A 19,499-nucleotide genomic window follows, 5' to 3' on the forward strand; every position below is an offset into this window, starting at 1 on the left:
TATTGGCTGGCTGAATTCATTATTTGCCTTTGATTTTTATTTATTTATTTATTTATTTATTTATTTATTTTTGGCTGCTGGATGGTTATTTTGTGATTCTCAGTCTGATTAATTGCTAGGGTGCCTAGAACTTTTTGTAAGGAGTGTGTTATTTGTTGCCTAAATTGCAATGATTGACTAATGGATAGCAGTACAGGAAACCGTATTATAAAGATGAAGGAATAGCAGGGCATTCGCTGCCTATAGTATAATTAAGAATGCACTCAAATAGCAATTGAGAGAAACAATATTAATGAGGTCTAAAACCATTGTCTACAAAGAAATAACAAGATCTGCCTCTAGGTAACAAATGAACACTTGGGACCTACATTCATAATATTTGTTTAGATGCTTTACTGGCTTAGAGAGTGTGTGTGTGCCTGGTTCCCGTGCAGATACTTTGGCTGGGGAAGGACCCAAGGGATATCCATTCCTTACACACCTGCACTAGGGCTGAGCACAGTAGTAGTCCCTGTGTTTGTGGTGTGTAAGACAAGTGCTACAGTCAGCACTAACCTCCCCGCAACTTGTTCCACACTGGCCAGGCATGGAGGGAAGCAGAATGCTATGTTCTCCAAGGATGGCACGTTGGCTGCATTACGTGGAGCTCTGGGAGGCAGGGTACCTGTTTTTGAGGTGTGAGTCTGCCAGAGCTCCCCCTGAGGTGATGAGCCCCCTCACTCTGCCCCAATATGGGGCAGTGCCTTCAAGTCATATTAGAGCCCCTACTTTCTCTTGTTCAAGTCACGGTTGAGTGATATCGGAATCAGTGGCCACTCTTGACCATGTTGGCTCTAGTAGTCTTGTTTTCCATCTGACAGTTCTATCATGGAAACAGCATAATAGCTTGAGGTTTTGAGTGTTCCATGGGACATTAGTTATGCCTGTGTGCAGCCTCTGAAGTGAGGGGTTGGTATTGCTTCAGAGTCAGGCTGTACCAATGCACAGGCATTACCAGGAGTTTATCTAGAGGCACATCTTTGACCCATGGGTGAAGTCTGAGAATAGGCTTAGCACAGAGGATTTCTGCAGGGCTAAGAGGGGCAGAATTCCCCTCCCCCATCCCCTCCCCCCAGACAGGATATAGACTACCTCAGTGCAGTTGTTGTTGCAGCCCATGGACCACAGTTGCAGCCCATGGACTACACACACTCACTCTGTGGCCAGCTTCACCCTGCAGTGGAAGCACAATGGTTCTGTTGCATCCGGGAACATCTGTCACCCAATGATTCCTGCATCAAGCTTGCATCTTGTGACTGAGTTACAGCATATTGTTTACAAATAAGGATAACATGGGTGTTACAGAAAGGAAAATCATTCCTCAGCTTCTCTCTCCTAACCATTAAAGTCACCTCTGTACTATCTTATAGCCCGGGGAATTCAATTCCGTTTCCTTTTAAACTTATCCCTTGTGTGAAAGTTATTTTCAGTTTCTGGTCACTCTTGTAGTCAGATCTGTGACAAGATCAACCAGTGGTTGTCACGTTTGTTAGTCCGCCACTAGGTCCTCTCATCTTGCAAACCTCATCCCTCTTCCTCCTATATTCACATTTAGGGCCCTGGAGATCAGCCTGTTCAGTCTCGCTTTCATCTCAGGCTCCCATTCTCCTCCTGTTGCTTCTCCTGTCTCTCTCCGGTAATCCTCTCTGCTGGCTTCTCATACAAGTGCAGCTCTTCTCATCTAGCAGAGGAAGGTCGAACACGATCCAGTGGCTGGAAGCTGGAGCTAGATACATGCAGGCATACATTGAGAATGAGGGTAATTAACCAGCGGAACAATTTACCGAGGGTCATAGTGCAACCATTTTAAAATCAAGATTGGATGCTTTTTTTCTAAAAGGTATGCACGAAGAATTATTTGGGGGGCAGGTCTCTGGCCTTTGCGCTACAGGAGGTCAGACTAGATGATCACAATCTAGTTGACTTTGAATCCATGAATTCCCCTTCTCTGGTAACACTACCAGAGACCCAGGAGATGGAGATACAGAAAACCATACTCACCCAATCTGCTGAAGGGCTGTCTGTCGGCAGGAGTGCAGAGCTGCAAATCCTGCCCCGTGGCACAGCACACTTGTTCGTTGTTTTTTAACAAAACAAATATCAGACTTTTTTAAAAGGCAGTGGACATGCTTGAATCTACTGCCATTTTGAATACAAGGTTCTTAAGGTCTTCAGGAGAACCTATAATACCTCCATACTGCAGAGGACTGTATCTGCCTTCTAAAATGAGTGACATGTGGGGCCTGATCCAAAGCCCATTGACGTCATAGGGGAATTTTTCCACTGACTTTAGAGGCTTTCATTCAGGCCCCTATGTTTACATGGTCCATCTATTTCCTTTGATTTCCCCCCCACACACACACCTGCCCCCCCAACACCCAATGTTTGTGGTGATTTTCACTTTAGCTAAAAAATTAGCATTAAATTATAACTTTAAAAAAATTGCATGTGCACAATAGAGAACACGCATTTGATTAAAAAGAGACGTCAGTTCCAAACAGTGAGAGGAAAATACTGTCAAGGTTGGAGGAAGAAGAAAAAACACAGTGGGTGCAAAACCCAGTACCTATGCAGAGCCCTTTTACTGCTATTCTTCCCTGCCCTTATCTCAGCTGCAGAGCTGAGACTTAGTGGATTTCTTTGAAACAAAATTAGCAATATGTCACAGCTGTATGGAGTTGCTCAGTTTAGCCATGATCTCATACTGGCACAGAATAGTGGGTATGACTTTTTGGTTTTTCATCCCTTATTTTATGGGTCTTTGGTCTGGATCAGCGCTCCTGTAACTTTAAGGGTGATTACATATTGGTTACTTGGCCCGTCATTCATTAACGTACAGTAATGTATGTTTTTAATGATAACAAGGAGGACTCCTTGTTGTTTTTGTGGATACAGACTAACACGGCTACCCCTTGATACTTGACACCATGTTTTTAATGATGTAATTCACTCCTGCCCTGACAAAGCCCTAGTGATCTGGTTTGGGGCTGGGATCAATAGACTAAAATTGATAGAGCTCTAATAGTGCAGGGCCAGATTGTGGCCTGGTGTGTACATAGGCGCATGGGGGGGAGCACTAGGGCTTTCCCCTCATTGCCTTACTTGCATAAGGGCTGGACCCAATGGTGTGGGGGGGAGAGCACAGGATCCCGAAGGCACCAAAGATGGCACAGGGAGGAGACAAGCCATGCTGCTTATCCATACCGCCACTCCAGCTCACCGAGTGGGGATAAGCCTGCAAGGGGTGTAGGCTATACCCAGTTATGGAGGGTAGCAGCTGGTGTGTTGCCACTGCGCACTCTGGAGCTCCCAGCGGCATTCTGCCTGCCTAAAGCAGAATCCCACCCACTGCCAAGAGCTGTCCCTTTCAAGGCACAATTGAGCCCCTAATTAGTTACGGGGGAGATTTTTTTCCAAGGCACTCGGCATTGGCCTAACTCTGCTCCCACTGAAGTCCACAGTAAAGCTCCGTGGCTGCAGAGTTAAGCCAATGCCGAGTGCTTTGGAAATTCCTCTCCATTCTGAATTATTTAAGATTTACTAATTTTTGAGGCCTTGCTGCATATCCGAATCGATGAGCCTGATTCTCCTTTCATGTGTATCAGCATAATGAGCCGTAACTCCATTTCAGTCAATGCAGTTACACCAGCGTGAGAGGAGAATCAGAGCTTGTATCAATGTCTTAGCTTCGCTTTCAGTCTACTTCCTAGTGATTTATGCGACGATGAATCAATAAGAGGACATTAGCTTCCCCTCGGGATTGAACACTTGCCCTGCATACATTCATCTGAAGCACTAGCTACACCATCTATCCTCACTTGAATTTGATTTGTTGCTCAAGTCATATTCTTTAGTTTATGATCAAGTATTGGAAAAGGGCCCTATTAATCAGAGAACACGAGCGGAAATTGGCAGGCTAATGGCGCACTGTTGCATTGTTTACTGTACAACAGAATGACTGAGGTCACTGTTACGGAAAGCCATTAAGAAATGAAAAGATTATTAAAGGGAAACTGCTAGCATATCAATTGCCTGTTGTAAGCACACACTTCCTTACCTTCACCACTAACAATGCCCATGATTCTTAAGTTATGGTTTTTGTTTTGTTTTTTTAAAGTTTCACTTTTATTTGCTACACAATTCTCCCAGGGTCTGATTGTGTTCCCAAGATGACCATGTGGATCTTCCCACTCCTGATTAGAAAGAGGGCTTGGCGAAATCCAGAGCAGAATCTCCTACTGAGGGCTGTCCAGGAGCCTGGGGGTATGGGTTGGGGGAAGGTTGGTAGGCAGTGGACTGGCCATGGACAGAATGGAAATAAGCATCATTTCCCCCAACGTTTCCCGTCTCACCCAGGCAAGTTCTTGGCACAACAAACAAAAGGAAGTATTTTTTCACACAATGCACAGTCAACCTGTGGAACTCCTTGCCAGAGGATGTTGTGAAGGCCAAGACTATAACAGGGTTCAAAAAAGAACTAGATAAGTACATGGAGGATAGGTCTATCAATGGCTATTAGCCAGGGTGGGCAGGGATGGTGTCCCTAGCCTCTGTTTGCCAGAAGCTGGGAATGGGCGACGGGGGATGGATCACTTGATGGTTACCTGTTCTGTTCATTCCCTCTGAAGCACCTGGCATTGGCCACTGTCAGAAGACAGGATACTGGGCTAGATGGACCTTTGCTCTGACCCAGTATGGCCATTCTTATGTTCTTAAAACTAACAGTCAAAGGCTGTAGTACACTTTTGGCTGTGGTAAGGATCCGCCTTTAATGGGGCCAGGGGGAAAGGACAGCTAAGGGCAGCCACTGGTTGGCAAAGCACTGGTCGTGTGGACGTGTGCAACCAATGAGCGTGTGCAACCAGTCTTGTTGCCAAGGTCAGAGCTTGGGTGGAGGCAGTGTGCCTCTGAACAGATGGTCTGATCTCTGATATCCCAGGAGCTAGGGTGGAGCCTGTTCTGTGAAAGGGCAAACCCCGCCCCACAGAATGATGGGGAAGACACCTCAACAGAGATTTCCTCTCTATGAGCCTTCCTGTGGAGGAGTGGGAAACTGGACCCTCAGTTTGAACAATACAAATGAATGAGTTCAGCTCTGCTTTCAGGTATTAAGTGAATCAGTGTTTGGGGTCTGTCTTGTGTAGAAATTTAAACTTCCACCTGGGGACTCATAACTGTGGGGACGTTGTTGTTCCTAGGTTGTTGTTTTTTATGACAGCTTGGAGTTGGGATCAAATGGGAGCTGACAGTGTCCCTTTCACCTTATATAAATATGCGTTTAAGCAGTATCTTATACAGTCCCTTTGTGTAGTGTATAGCTATTCCAGCGTTGAGAGAGATGAATATTCAAAAGTGCACAGAGCTAATTTTAAAACACTAATAGCTAGCCCATTTTAATACTAAAATGGACTAATGCTGATTACATGGTAATGACCTGCAGGGAGTCATTGGAAAAAAATTAAACACTGGTGAACTTAATGTGTTGTGCTCTTAATAATTGAAAATGAGCTCAATTTTTAATGGCTAAAAAGAAAATGTATTCTGGGGCTGAGATGCAGTAGGAAAAATGCCACTCTAGAGTGAATCTTTACAATCCACCCATGTGTGTTTGAAGAAAATAGGTTTACGTAAGAAATATTGACCTACCCTTCCTGGCAGTGTAGCTGTACTAACAGTGCTGGCATAACATGGATGAGTCTACTGGTTCACTAGGACGAAGCATCTTATTAGTGAATTATTGTAGTGAGAGAAAACTCGGGTTTCTGTAGTTCATACAAGTCTTGCGAAAGTTATTTTTTGGTTTAAAATTATCTCAGTGTATACATAGTAGTAGGCTTCATGCATGTTTATGAGACAGGTGTTTTTGTTTTTTAAATGACTGAGTTCTTTTACCTAGGCACTGCTTTGACCTGTGCCACCTGGCACGAGTCACCAAGAACCTGCCTGACAGCTGGGGACAGCATATACCCTCTCCATGCCACCTAGCCCTGGACTGAAGTAGAAGAGTGTTGGAGCTGGCTCCAGATCACTAAGGGGCGAAGGGAACCTTCCTAGTGCAGCTGATGTCTTTCCTTTCAGCGCAGGGGAGGGGCTGGGAAAAGAGAGTTTCTCCCTTGTAGTTCCAGACAGTTACTAATTCGCGGAAGAAGCAGGGGGAAGAAGGGGCAGCATTAGAGTGTCTTTCTCTCATCTCCTGCTCTACTCTTTCAAATCAACTGCAGCCACTTCAGGTGGAATCTATTGCCCCTGCCCCTCATGAGGATGTAGGATTCAGCCTGGTGGGTCTTTCAGCCTTGGGGGGAGGGGGGAAGAGAGGAAGAAATGAGGTCATCTGGGGGGGCCTGGACATTCACTATTAATGTGTATCCATAGAGTATAAATGTTTAAAATTATTTTTAATAAAGCAATTTAAAATAGAAGCCCCAGTAGCAGAGGGAGAAAGGACTCTGAGTTGGACCTACATTAATGGTCTGTAGCCGGGAGCAATCTTGTACTGTCCTAAGGAAAACTGTATTAGGAAGGGATGCCGTTTAAGGCACTGTTGGTATAAACAATGAGTTTCCACTTTATGAATACTCAATGACTAATTATCTTCTGGTGTAAATTGGTGCAGCTTCATTGACATCTACACCATCAGAAAAATTGGCCCTCAATCTGCAAAGAAAATATGGGTCCCCTCCTAATCCCATTGGTTTCACCAGGCAGTAGGATTGAGCCCTTTGATTATATAAGTAACTCAAATGCTGGGATTCCTCCCATAGGCATCAGCTCCCAGGGCCAGCTCCAGGCACCAGCCTACCAAGCATGTGCTTGGGGCGGCACTTGGAGGGGGGCGGCGCTCACCCGGGGAGAGCGGAGCCACAGCGGGCTCGCTGCCCTCCCCCGGCACTCCGGCCGGCCGTCGAGAGCTGGCCGTGGCCGGGCTCTCCGCCCTCCCCCTGGCACTCCAGCCTCCGGGGAGAACAGAGCCGTGGCCGGGCTCGCCGCCCTCCCCCCGGCGCTCCGGCCAGCTGGAGAGAGCAGGGCCCCGGCCGGGCTCTCCGCCCTCCTCCCGGCGCTCCGGCCGGCCGAGGAAAGCAGTCCCACGGCCGGGCTCACTGCGCTCACCGCTGGGGGGTGGGGGGGGGCGGGAGGCTTTTTTGCCTGCGGCGGCCCTGTCAGCTCCATACCTTGCAAAATAAGAGAAGGTATCATTCAACCTTGCTCTGAGGTAATAAGCTAGAGTGGAGTTACTACAGATTAACACCATCATGCCCCTCTTTTCTCTGCTAGGAGACAACGGCAATCTCTAATCTGTTCTACAATATCTTGGCTTACTCCATAAATCAGGAAGACCTCATAAGTCTGTGGCACTGCAAGCAGAGTATGCGTGTTATAAAATAAACATGGGTTTCTTGTTAAAGTTGGCCATTGCTAGAGTTATTATGGCACTTTATGATACCTTTTATTTTTATTTTATTGAGCCTTATCACCAGACTTAATGTCATCTTCTGTAATAATTGAAGGATTGTCTCCTTGATCGTCCTCCCAGATGAACATAAAATGAATAAATGCGCTGTTTGCAGACATGTTTTAGTACAAATGAAGTATAGTTATGATAGAAATATCCCCATGTGACTGGTTTTTCTGTGGCCATGCTTTCTCTCCTGGAACTAGTTCAAAATCAATGTAGCTGTCATTTGGACAGAATCTGCCACCCATACTGCCGATCAGTAGCACCTTGCTCTGAGTGATCCTATTGAAATCGGTGGGATTATTCACAAGTAAGGTACTAGTGAACGTGAGTGAACTGGTCACCTACTTTTGTTTCTTTTAACAACAGTACCAAATTCATGAATCCATCAAGCCCCATTTCCTCCTTCTCCACGGGGAGGATTCACAGAGACCTGCAAGGGAGCCATTTATAAATATTGCATTAATTTAAAGGCAACAGAATGCCCATGAGTCTGGGGGGATGGTGCTAAGAATTAAATTAGTAACTGGGAGCACTAACGTGGGTGGTGATACCAAGAGATAATAGACTTCGTGGGACTTTTTTTTTTTTTTTAAGCACTTCACAACACTACCTTTCCCTCTGCTAATGGATCTTGGTTACCTGAATTTTTTATTCTTGGGCTCAGGATCAAATTCGGTTGTCTGCAAAAATAACAATGACGGGATTAAAATTCCGTGGGACCCAGAACTGACGTTTACCTGGACTATGGTTAACTTTCAGAACAGAGGGATATTTTGCCTGCAACAGAGATTTTGCGAGGCGTAAGCACAAACTCCTCCAATTATTTATCTTCAAGAGGTTGAGATGTGTCTAGAGTTTATTTCAAAAACAATGTATAAGCCTTAGGACTCTTGCTCTTCCATTTGCTTAGTATGCTCTCTGCTTCCCCAACTTGTTACTAAATAACACTGTTAACTCGTGTAACAGTAAGTATGGCAGAAAACCTCCCTTTAATTTTGCCTCTCCTTTCTGAAGTGTGTAGGTGATGGTTGCCATCTTGGCCAATGCACCAAGAATTGAATACCAGGGCCCTCAAGAACTAGAAGCATGAGCTGCCAAAGCTCTTTAGCTGGGGGGTGTGACACTCATGCTTTGTGGATTGGGCAAAGATGGGGGACCAGTTGCACACACTCATCAGTATATTACGTATAGATGGAATCTTCTGGTTTGACGGTAGAGGACATACATTCCAATCAGCAACCATGCCATTTGTTGATCTCATTAAAGAAAAATGCAACATGGAATTAGATGAAAACAAGCTCTACATGAACGGGGGAGAGGAGTAACAAATTTCCCCCCTTTTCCCATTCGATACAGTAGCAGGCTCCAATCAACCACAACCACATGGCACTGGAAGGATCAGAATGCATGCATTGCCAGAAAAGATTTAGAGCCACTGGTCTAGATGGTTTTGATGATTTTATCCTATGTTCACTTGTGGCAGTGGTAAAGCTGCCATTGACTTTTTAATGGAGCAAGTTGAGGGTCTAAGGGCTAGTCTACACTTACCGGCTGGTCCGGAGGCACGCCATCGATGTTCTGGGATCGATTTATCGCGTCTGGTTAAGACGCGATAAATTGATCCCGGATCGATCCCGGAAGTGCTCACAATCGACGCCGGTACTCCAGCTCTCCGAGAGGAGTACGCGGCGTCGACGGGGGGAGACTTCCGGCCGCGTCTGGACCGCGGTAAGTCCGGACTAAGGTACTTCGAATTCAGCTACGTTATTAACGTAGCTGAATTTGCGTACCTTAGTCCGAAGTCCGGACTAAGTGTAGACCAGCCCTTAGTCTAAGGGTACATCTACACTACAGCGGGGAGTCGATTTAAGATACGCAAATTCAGCTACGTGAATAGCGTAGCTGAATTCGACGTATTGCAGCCGACTTACCCCGTTGTGAGGACGGCGGCAAAATCGACTTCTGCCGCTTTTTGTCGGCGGCGCTTACTACCACCTCTGCTGGTGGAGTTAGAGCGCCAATTCGGGGTAGTAGCCCCAGTCAGGTCCCATTGAGGTAGGGGATGCTGTACAAACAGAACAAAGACAATCCTTGCCTCCAAAAAGCTTACAGTCTAAGTATAAGAGGGTGGATACAGACAGTGATGCGGGGAGTACAGTCAAACAATAACAATAGAGGTCAGCATGATTGACAGTGGTTTCAACACACTAGCAGCGTATCTGTCATCAGGTTTTGGTAGATTTCATGGAAGAGGAGAGTTTCAATTTTGCAGATGTTTCTCCCCAGGGTGAGGGGCAGCATGGGAGAAAGCACAAAGACACTTGTTAAATTTTTAACAAGTGGGTGATGGAAGCTAGTATCATGGGCTGCTCAGTGGTGGGAACTGAGCTTTTGATACTGAATGAAAAATGGTAAGTAGGGTGGGGATACGTTATGGAGGGCCTTGAAAGTGAAGACAAGTAGATTATGCTTGATATGAAAAGAGGGAGCCAATGTGGGGGATGCAAAGAGGATTGCCATAATCAAAGCTACAGGATAGGAAGATGAGCTGTGTAGCGGCATTCTCCATGGACATGAGTGGGGCACAATGGCCATTGTGAAGGCCAGAGAAAAGGATATTGTGTAGGAACGTAATGTAGAAATGCTCTCTAAAAGATCCACCATACAGCAGTCATTGGCTTCTGCACAGGGTGTCAAGGTTTGCATGTGATTTCCTACAAAGGAAAGCTGGGGTATTTCAAAATAGAAAGAGTACATGCAACCTCTCACCTTATCTGAAAAATTCACATCGTTGATACTACCTGAGACTCCTGCTAGATAAATCAGTGTTCATATGACAAAATGTTCTTGCACACCTGATGCATGTAATCCTGGAGCAGGCATTGAACTGCACAACTCTCAAACCCAAATTTAGCCTCGCTATAAATCCACCAAAAATTATGGTCTCCATCATAAAGCCTGTACATTTGTGGCATTATATAAAATATTAATTTTTACCTAATTTTGTGTTCTCTCTGAGAAGCCAGGAAAGATTACTGAGGAATTTTAAAAAGGGGGGAAGGGGAACTTTTTTTTATAACAAAAGGAACTTTGCTTTCCAGGATGAAGAAGCTCTAATGGCCAATGAATGGAACATGTATTGCTTTTCTATTTATCTCTCAAGAGCTACTCCAGTCTCTGATCAGTTCCATAATACGGAACTCTTTGGCTTGGTATGCCCTGACCAGATGCTCTTTAAGGGCTTGTCTTCACTCCAGAGCTAAATCGGCACTGCTGCAATCGATGCAGCAGCATTGATTTAGCAGGTCTAGTGAAGACAAGCTCAGTCGATGGAAGAGTGCTCTCTCGTTGATTTCTGTACTCCACCTCAATGAGAGGCAGAAGCAGTGTCGGTGGGAGAGTGTCACCCATCGACATAGTGTAGTGTGGACCCCACATGAGTAGATCTGAGCTACGTCAACTTGAGTTACGCTACTAACGTAACTCACATTGCATAGCTTAGCTCGATCGGCAGCTGTAGTGTAGACCAGGCCTAAGAGTCTGGTGGAAATGAGCCCCTCTTCTGACCTCTTTAGGAAGTACAACGGCAAGAGTTCTTCCTTTTCCGTTCAGGTTTCTTCCCTAACTACAGAGGAACTTGGCCACATTACAGCAGGGCTCGAGCCCTTTGCACCTTCAGTTCTTCAGCCACAAGCGTATCTACCAATTTGCAGCAATATATTTCCCCTACACTTTTGCCCTTGTAGCTAAATTAGCCACACACGTGGAAGGGTAAATGCTGCTTAGTGTACTTAGTGACCATATCTGTGCATGCTCAGTAGGTGACTTTCACAGAGGCATAACTCTTGAAAAAATAAAGGCTCTTCTTCTGGCTGAGGGCTATTTCCATGCCAGATTTTAACTTTCTACCTCCAGCCATTTCAGCTATTGTGTGACTCAAAAATCATGTCATTAGAGCTGGTCAAAAATTTTCCAATGGAACATCTGTCTGGGTGAATACTATCTTGTTGAAATCAAAGTTTCATAGAAACCAGTCTATTTTGACTGATTTTAAAAAATGGAACTGAGTGTTCTGATCGCAAATGTCCATTTTTAATGTTTTCGGAATGAAACATTCAAACTTTTTTGTTTCAAAATATTTCATTCCAGTTTTTGTTTATATGTATGTATAAATAAAATAAAGTCAAAATCAGAATGAAATGTTAAAATTTAAATAAAACAAAATGACACTTTTTGGTTTTGTTCTGGAATCTTGTTTGACAGGAAGTTCAATTACATTTTTTTATGTTTTTGTTGTTGTTCCATTTCAGAATGGAAATTTTTTTGAAATTTCATGTATAAAAGGAAAATCCAATTCCCACACAGTTCTAGCTGCAGTATCTTTTTTATGAGGTTCTCTTGTACTCAAAATGGAAGGCACTGCAGTGTTTCCAACTCTCATGATTTTATTGCAAGTCTTGTGGTAGTTGATGTCTTTCTTAAAGCCCCAGGTCCTGGAATCATGTGAATGCCTGAGAATCTCAGCTTTGATTTTAAAAATAAGTACGTTTCAGAGAAAAGCTTAAAACCATTATTCAAGTGCATTTGAAATCTTCAGCCGTCAAAGAAAATGAACCCCAATTTTTATTTTTATTTTAAATCTTGAGATTTTTAAGCTATTAGTGTTTGTGGGGAGGGGCTGACTTGTGTTTTTTTTATTTTTTTTTTTATTTATTTGTGTGTTTATTTATTTATTTATGTGAATGCTAGAGGTTGGCAATATTGGCATGGCTTTTGTTTAAACTTTTTAAAAAATTGCCAGTGGCTAGAAACCAAAAATGAAAAATGTCAACCCAAAACCATGGGTTAGAATAAAAATATTTGTGTTACTGTAGCACCCAGAAACTGGAGTCATTGACCAGGGCAGCCTTATGCTAGGCACTGCAAATACACAGAACGAAAGGATGGATCCTGCCCCAAAGAGCTTACACTCTCTAAAGATAAAACAGAGCTGACAGGTGGATCCAGGTAGTCTGCTCTTGCTGTCATTAGGATTCCACTGACATGGGCTCCCGCTTGTTATTGTGTTTCTGTTTTGTTTGTTTTTTAATTTAATACTGACCAATAATGAAGCAATGGCTGAAAACTTGGAGAGTGCAGGTTTATAGTTAGGCACCAGTGGAAACAAAATAAGAGATCAGAATGCTAAGAATGGGAAAGATGGGAGGAGCAGAGTGATAAAAGGAAGCTAAAAATGATTGTAAGTAAGATCTTAGCAGGAGAGAGAGAAAGAGACTAAAGGGCACTTGATTTCAAACAAGACACAATAATTAGAGAGAGCTCAGAAGAGAGGAACAAAACCGATGAAAGGTTTGGAAAATAAGACCTATGAGGAAAGGTTAAAAGAACTAGGCCTGTTCTATCTGGAGAAAATAAGCTTAAAGGACACATAATTGTCTACAAGTATGTAAAGGGAAGGTGTGAAGAGGACAGGCATCAATTTATTCTCAAGTCAAGGAGGATAAAACTAGGAGTAATGGGTTTAACCCTTAGAGGGCCATGGAGGAATCATAAAATAGCAGGGTTGGAAGGGACCTCAGGAGGTCATCTAGTCCAACCCCCTGCTCAAAGCAGGACCAATTCCCAACTAAATCATCCTCCTATTTGCTATGTGCTCTTTACAGAAGACCTGGAGACTTGCATCCTATTTCCAAGCAGCAGAAACACTGCCTTTTTCTCCTCTGTCTCCCTCCCCTCCTCCAGCCCCATAGCCAGTTCCCAGCCCAGGGCTAGACTAGCTTCCCATGAGCCCAATGTTCTCCAGACCTCTACCCATCTTTGAGCACTGCTGGCCCCACCTCCCCGTTAACTCAAGCTGCCGCCCGTGTGCTTGCTCCAAATGCTTCAGGTCTTGCTGGTTCCCAGTCCAACAGACGCGCTGAATACTGGTAGCAGAGATAAGTGGGTTATTTCAGGACCATAGTCTTAGGTGGAGGAGAGAGGGTTTGTCCAGCATGAGGCAGCAGGAATGGCTCCCTCCCCCCCCACCCCCCAAAAAATCCCAAACCTATCCCACTCCCTAGTTGCTTGGAATCCTTCCTCTTCCCTGGTATAATGGCCCCACAGCAATCTGGCTAAAGCCCTAGAAACATCGCCCTTCTCCAGAATGTCGAACACACTGTAGGCTGGAATGAGTCATTAGGCTGTGCTCAGAGTAAGTGGTGGTGTGGAAGCTGTCCTGCCCTGGCAGTAGCCTGGGTGAGACTTGTGACCCCTGCACCTCCCTTGCTGTGGGATCTGGAGTAAATTACTTCAGCCCTTTACAGGGTGCAGTTTATCCATCTTTCCCCTGTGCATCGGGACACCCACTCCTTGACCCTCTCTGGCCACCCCTTGCAAGTACTGGGCAAGCAGCCTCTGCTCACCTGCTGTCCCTGCTCGCCGTGGCCAGAGCCACAAAGGGTTAGGGGTAATCTAGCCCCAGGAATGATTAGTCAGTCTCTTGAGGATTAAATCATAGCAGCAAAAAAAAAAATGTTAAATATCCCAAAAGGCATTATCAGAACAAACCCTGGAACCAGTTGTCCGGGGTAGCTGTAAAATCACCCTCACTGGAGATACACAGGGCTAGATCGAACTCCCATCCAAGGGTACTGGAGATTGTTGGAGAACGATAATGAACCCAGTCCTGTCACTGTGCAGCAGGTGGACAAGATGACCCAACGGCGTGCTCTTCAAAGCAAACGCTCCAGTGGTCACGGAAACAGCCAACTTCACCATGCAGCTGAAGTGGGGCCTTGGGGGAAGGGGTGGAGTGGGGATGGGGCCTTGGGCAGAGCAAGTGTCGAGCACCCCTCTGCAAATCAGAAAGTTGGCTGAATCCCCCCCTCACATGCTAGCCAGCCGTGCAGGAGATGGCAAACTGCTCCTGCAAAGGGACGTGGGAGCAGGTGCTCAGCCTCAGTGTGCCAGATGTTTCCTGGGCTCCCCCAAGGGCTGTGCAGCTCCACTCTCTCGTTTGCTATGGGCTGTGTCTAAATGGCACCGTCAGGCCCTCGATAGTCTCTTTTCGCAGGAGATCTTTTCTCTCCAAAAGGCGAGCTGCGCTGCATGAATGCAGATTTTGCTAGTATAGGCGAAGACGCTGAAGGGTGGCTGGAATCTGAAGCAGGATCTCTGCTTGTCTGGCATTACTGAAATGGCAAACAAGCAACGAACCCTCTTCTAACTTCAGCAGGATGCAATCTAAGTATGGATGTATTAGGACCTGATGCTCGGCTGGTGAAAACAGTCCTCCTGACAAGATTTAAGCCTGATGAGCATCTGGCCTATAGTTCTGAGATGCAAGTTCTTCTATTTACTTCTGTTTCATATTAGGTATCATCATTATCATGACATAGCTAATCACTTTGAGGATAAATACAGAAAGGATTATGAGGCATTCAAATACTACAATAACCGGGGCCAAATCATAGAATCATAGAATATCAGGGTTGGAAGGGACCTCAGGAGGTCATCTAGTCCAACCTCCTGCTCAAAGCAGGACCAGTCCCCAACTAAATCATCAGACCTCCAATAGATCCCGATGGGATTATGTGCAGAGTAAAGCACTACTCCATGTGAGTAAATGAGGCAGAATTGGAAATTTTGAATCAGTAAAAATTAACATCCGTTTTATACTCCGCAGGTAATGATGACAGGTTAAAAAGTTGAGACAATGTCAAGATAAACTACTTCTTGTTTCTGTTCTCCCATACCTCCCCTTCCCCTCAGGTTTTTCCACCATGTTTGGAAAGAAAAAGAAAAGGCTTGAAATTTCTGGACCGTCAAATTTTGAGCACCGGGTTCACACTGGATTTGATCCCAGAGAACAAAAATTTACAGGACTACCTCAACAGTGGCACAGCTTGCTAGCGGACACCGCAAACAGGCCGAAGCCTATGGTGGACCCTTCATGTATCACACCCATCCAGCTTGCTCCCATGAAGGTAGTGTACAGGATCTGGGTTTCCTATTGTCTTTGAGCTTTTCATGCAGGTTCCAGCTCTTGGCAGTTTTACAGGAGTAATGTTGGTACATGTTCTCCAGAAGGACTGAGGGTTATATTTCTTCATCACCAAATGCATATTTGTTGGCCCAAGACCTGCTATTAATAGGGTATAGATGGAATGCTGGGCCTGCCTGGAGTCCCACAGACTTTGTCGCAGATCAGTGCAGGTACAGCAACCAAGTTCAGAAACTGGGCCGTCATTTGATGCACTGTAAATCAGCCAGTTTCCTTTCCTTTCATCCCCAATATAGCCATGAGATTAAATCCTGGACCTTTTAAGTCAATTGGAGCTCTGGCATTGACTCCAGTATAACCAGGATTTATGTGTATATTGTATTTGTATTATCATTATTACAAATACTAATAGTATTGGGGTAGCACACAATCGGGATCCAAGCCACAGCATGCTAGACACTGTCTAACCCAAAAGGAAGATATCCACATCCCAAAGAGTTTAGTCTGAGACAAGCAGCATATAAAGTGTTAGTGGAGAGGTATACCCCAAATCAACTATTAAATACTTCGAGGGAGAGAGAATACTCTAGCAAATGTATTTTTAAAAACAAATGTAAAAATGACCTAAAATAGATTTTACATGCATAAAAATGTCAGACCTCCAATGAGCAATACATTGGCACTGTCCAGGGTTACGTGACAGTGTCAAGTGTCAGGCCTGGCCTACATGGGGGTGGGGGGGATCGATCTAAGTTATACAACTTCAACTACGGGAATAATGTAGCTGAAGTCGACGTACTTAGATCTACTTACTGCGGTGTCTTCATTGCGGTAAGTCGACTGCTGCCGCTCCCCCGTCGACTCTGCCTATGCCTCTCGCTCTGGTGGAGTACCGGAGTCGACGGGAGAGTGCTCGGTGGTCGATTTATCGCATCTTCACTAGACACGATAAATCAACCCCTGCGGGATCGATCACTGCGGAGGTAAATGTAGACATGCCCTCAGAGTGGACAACTGCAAGTCCCTTTTCCAATTGTATAGAGCTCCCATTTCTAGCCCTGCAGGGCTGCAAGATATCAGATCGTAAACCTGGCACTGGAGTGATTGTCCATTTTGGGCCTTAGGCAAGGGTAATGTGGAGAGAGAAGCACCACACTTGGGGAAGGAAGATTAAAAAAAAAATATTAGGGCAGCTATGTGAAGATCCTTTAGAATTTAGACATTCTAGACTAAGCTCAGGAAAGATGGGCAGAGTGCAGGTGAGACAGTCCAAGGGGCATGATAAATGCATGTTCAGTTGGCTCTACAGTATCACACACCCGACATGTGCACGCATGTTTTTTCTCTCTCTCATATTCACACATGCTGCTCTTTCTTTCATACTCTTACTCTACCACTATCCTAGAAGAGAAGTTCTGTGACTTAAAATTCTTATCGGCTTCTTTCCATCCATGAAAAAATATCAATTCTGAGAGTACAAATCATTCATTTGTATTTGTTAATCCTCCTTGCCAAAATCAGGTTTACTGCCAACTGCTATGTAATGTGCTCTCTACCTGCGAGGTCTGGATTGTTGAAAAGCAAAGAAGGATTTCTGGTGTGATTAAAATAGCTTGCTGTTGCGTAAAAGAAGCACTGGAGTAATGGAAAGAGCAGAAAGGCATTTGCCTGCTAGATGTGCATAAGAATAAGGACAATCGCATTCCACAGGATGCGCAATATATCTGATCCAGTGGGTATTTGGCCATAAATTAACAAAGATGTTATATAGAGGAAAAATCAGATTACTGTTTTGCTGCAATCTCATCCATTTTATGGATTTCTTTGGGGTGATCCGTCTTTAGGCTTAAACTCTTTTAAAATGTATTGGATTTGTCAGCTCTGCATAGCCCGGCTTAATTATGGGTCCAAGCCAGCCAAAGACTTCCACATGTGAGCAGCTTTGCTCATGTGACTGGTCCCTTTGAAGCCGTAGGCACATACGTGCATACGTGTCTGCAGGATTGAGCTCTGTCTGACTAGGTGAAGAGTTGTGAGACAGTGTACAAAGACAAAACCTGATGCCATTGGGACGGTGAGAGCCATTTGCAATTATTTTAATAGACCGACACTATCTTGTCTCTCCTTGTATTTATGAAGTAGTTGTTTTTTTAGTCCTGGAAATCATATAGGGTCCAATCTGGCAATGGGGCTGTGCATATAACTCCTATTGTATACTGCAGGAGTTCTATGCACAGTGGACTTGCTTTCATGTTACCTGGTGATTATCCACTTTTTTTTCTCTTTCTCTCCCCTCCTCCCACCTCCTTCACAATATAATTACTGCACAAGATCTTATCACCATATTCCACCTTCCCCCCCCCCCCTCCCAGGACAATCTATTTGAGGACTTAAGTAAGGTACTTCTGAAAATTTAAGTCCCATTTTCAAAATTGACTTTGGCACAGATCCCCAAAGGTGCCTAATTCCCATTGATTTCAGGGGGAGTTAGGTACCTAAATACCTTTGTAGATCAGAGTCTTAGTCACTTAGGAACCTATACTTTCAATGAGATGGAGGATTCTAAGTCACTTTTGACAATGGGACTTCGGCTCCTAAATCATTGAGGGACTTCTGAAAAGTTTATCCCTTGTCTACACTACAGTTAGCACATTTTAACTAATATGTTTTTTCTATTTTCGTGGAAACGTGCCCACAATATAATGTGTTCTGAATCACAAAATGATGCTGGGCTAAAAAGCCCCTTTAAAACTTGTGAAGTGTGGTTTTAGGTCACAAAGGTGATATGGTAATAAAGGCATTGTGGGTTTCTACATTTATTCCCTCTTTAATTACTTTTGTATCGAATGTGCCTAGTTTGTAATGCAAAAAGTATATTGCTAATGGTTATTCCCCGGGAGCTAAAAAGTAATGTAGATTCTACAATCAGAACTTAAGTGATGGTTTGTTGATGCTCCCTGAGACAGAATTGATTGTTTGCTTTGAGCCTAATCCAACGCCTAATCAAGTAAGGGAAAGACTCTCATTGGCTTCAATGGGCTTTGGATCAAGCCCTGTTACATAAGGAGCTGAGTTGGGAAAGCAAATAGACAGCAGGGATAGCCGTCACTCTTTGTAGCAAGGTGCCACCTACTTGAACCTGAGCAACAATGACAAATGGGCACAGGAGATAAAACCCCATACATCCTGTGAAGCTCCATTCCAGGTAGATGCCTGATGTATTGTATCTATATCTGGCAGAGACCTGAAGGTTCTGTGCTTTTTTTATATACTTTGGGAACACTTCAATAGCTTGTCAAGTGTACTTGGATTTTCAAAAAGCCTTTGACGCGGTCCCTAACCAAAGGCTCTTAAGCAAACTGAGCAGTCATGGGATAAGAGGGAAGGTCCCCTCATGGATCAGTAACTGGTTAAAGGACAGGAAACAAAGGGCAGGAATAAATGGTCAGTTTTCAGAATGGAGAGAGGTAAATACCAGTGTCCCCCGGGGATCTCTACTGGGACCAGTGCTGTTCAACATATTCATACATGATCTGGAATAAACAGTGAGGAGGCAAAGTTTGTGGACAATAGAAAATACTCAAGATAGTTACATCCAAAGGTGATTGCAAAGCGTTACAAAGGGATCTCACAATAGTGCGTGACTGGGTAACAAAATGACAGATTAAATTCAGTGTTGATGAGAAATGCCTATGGGTAAACATCATCCCAACTATACATACACAATGATGGGATCTAAATTAGCTGCTACCACTCAAGAAAAAGACCTTGTAGTCATTGTGGATAGTTTGCTGACTAGAGCTGCACATTAAGCAGAAGTTTTCAAAAAAGCTAACAATGTTAGGAACCATTGGGAAAGAGATCAATAATAAGACAGCAAATATCACACTTCCATTGTATAAATCCATGGTACACTCATATCTTGAATACTGTGTGCAGTTCTGGTTGCCCCATCTCTAAAAAGATATATTAGAAATGGGAAAGGTGCTAGGGTGACCAGATGTCCCGATTTTATAGGGA

General features: G+C 44.4%; 1 protein-coding gene across 22 annotated transcripts in view; it reads left to right on the plus strand.

Moving 5' to 3' along the window:
- The window catches only part of PAK5 (p21 (RAC1) activated kinase 5), a 188,872-nt gene that overhangs the window by 101,319 nt on the left and 68,054 nt on the right, over positions 1-19,499 (plus strand). For 16 of the 22 annotated variants that reach the window (XM_065589794.1, XM_065589784.1, XM_005287413.5 and 13 more), the window contains one exon: positions 15,248-15,462. The exons of 4 other annotated variants lie outside the window; for them this stretch is intronic. In XM_065589794.1, coding sequence (XP_065445866.1) covers positions 15,248-15,462 — 215 coding nt within the window. Of the gene's footprint in view, positions 1-15,247; positions 15,463-19,499 lie in introns of those variants that run through there. 2 more of the 22 variants (XM_065589790.1, XM_042846882.2) reach the window with 1 other exon arrangement.

Source organism: Chrysemys picta, chromosome 3 (assembly GCF_011386835.1).
Source record: "Chrysemys picta bellii isolate R12L10 chromosome 3, ASM1138683v2, whole genome shotgun sequence".
Lineage (NCBI taxonomy): Eukaryota > Metazoa > Chordata > Testudines > Emydidae > Chrysemys > Chrysemys picta.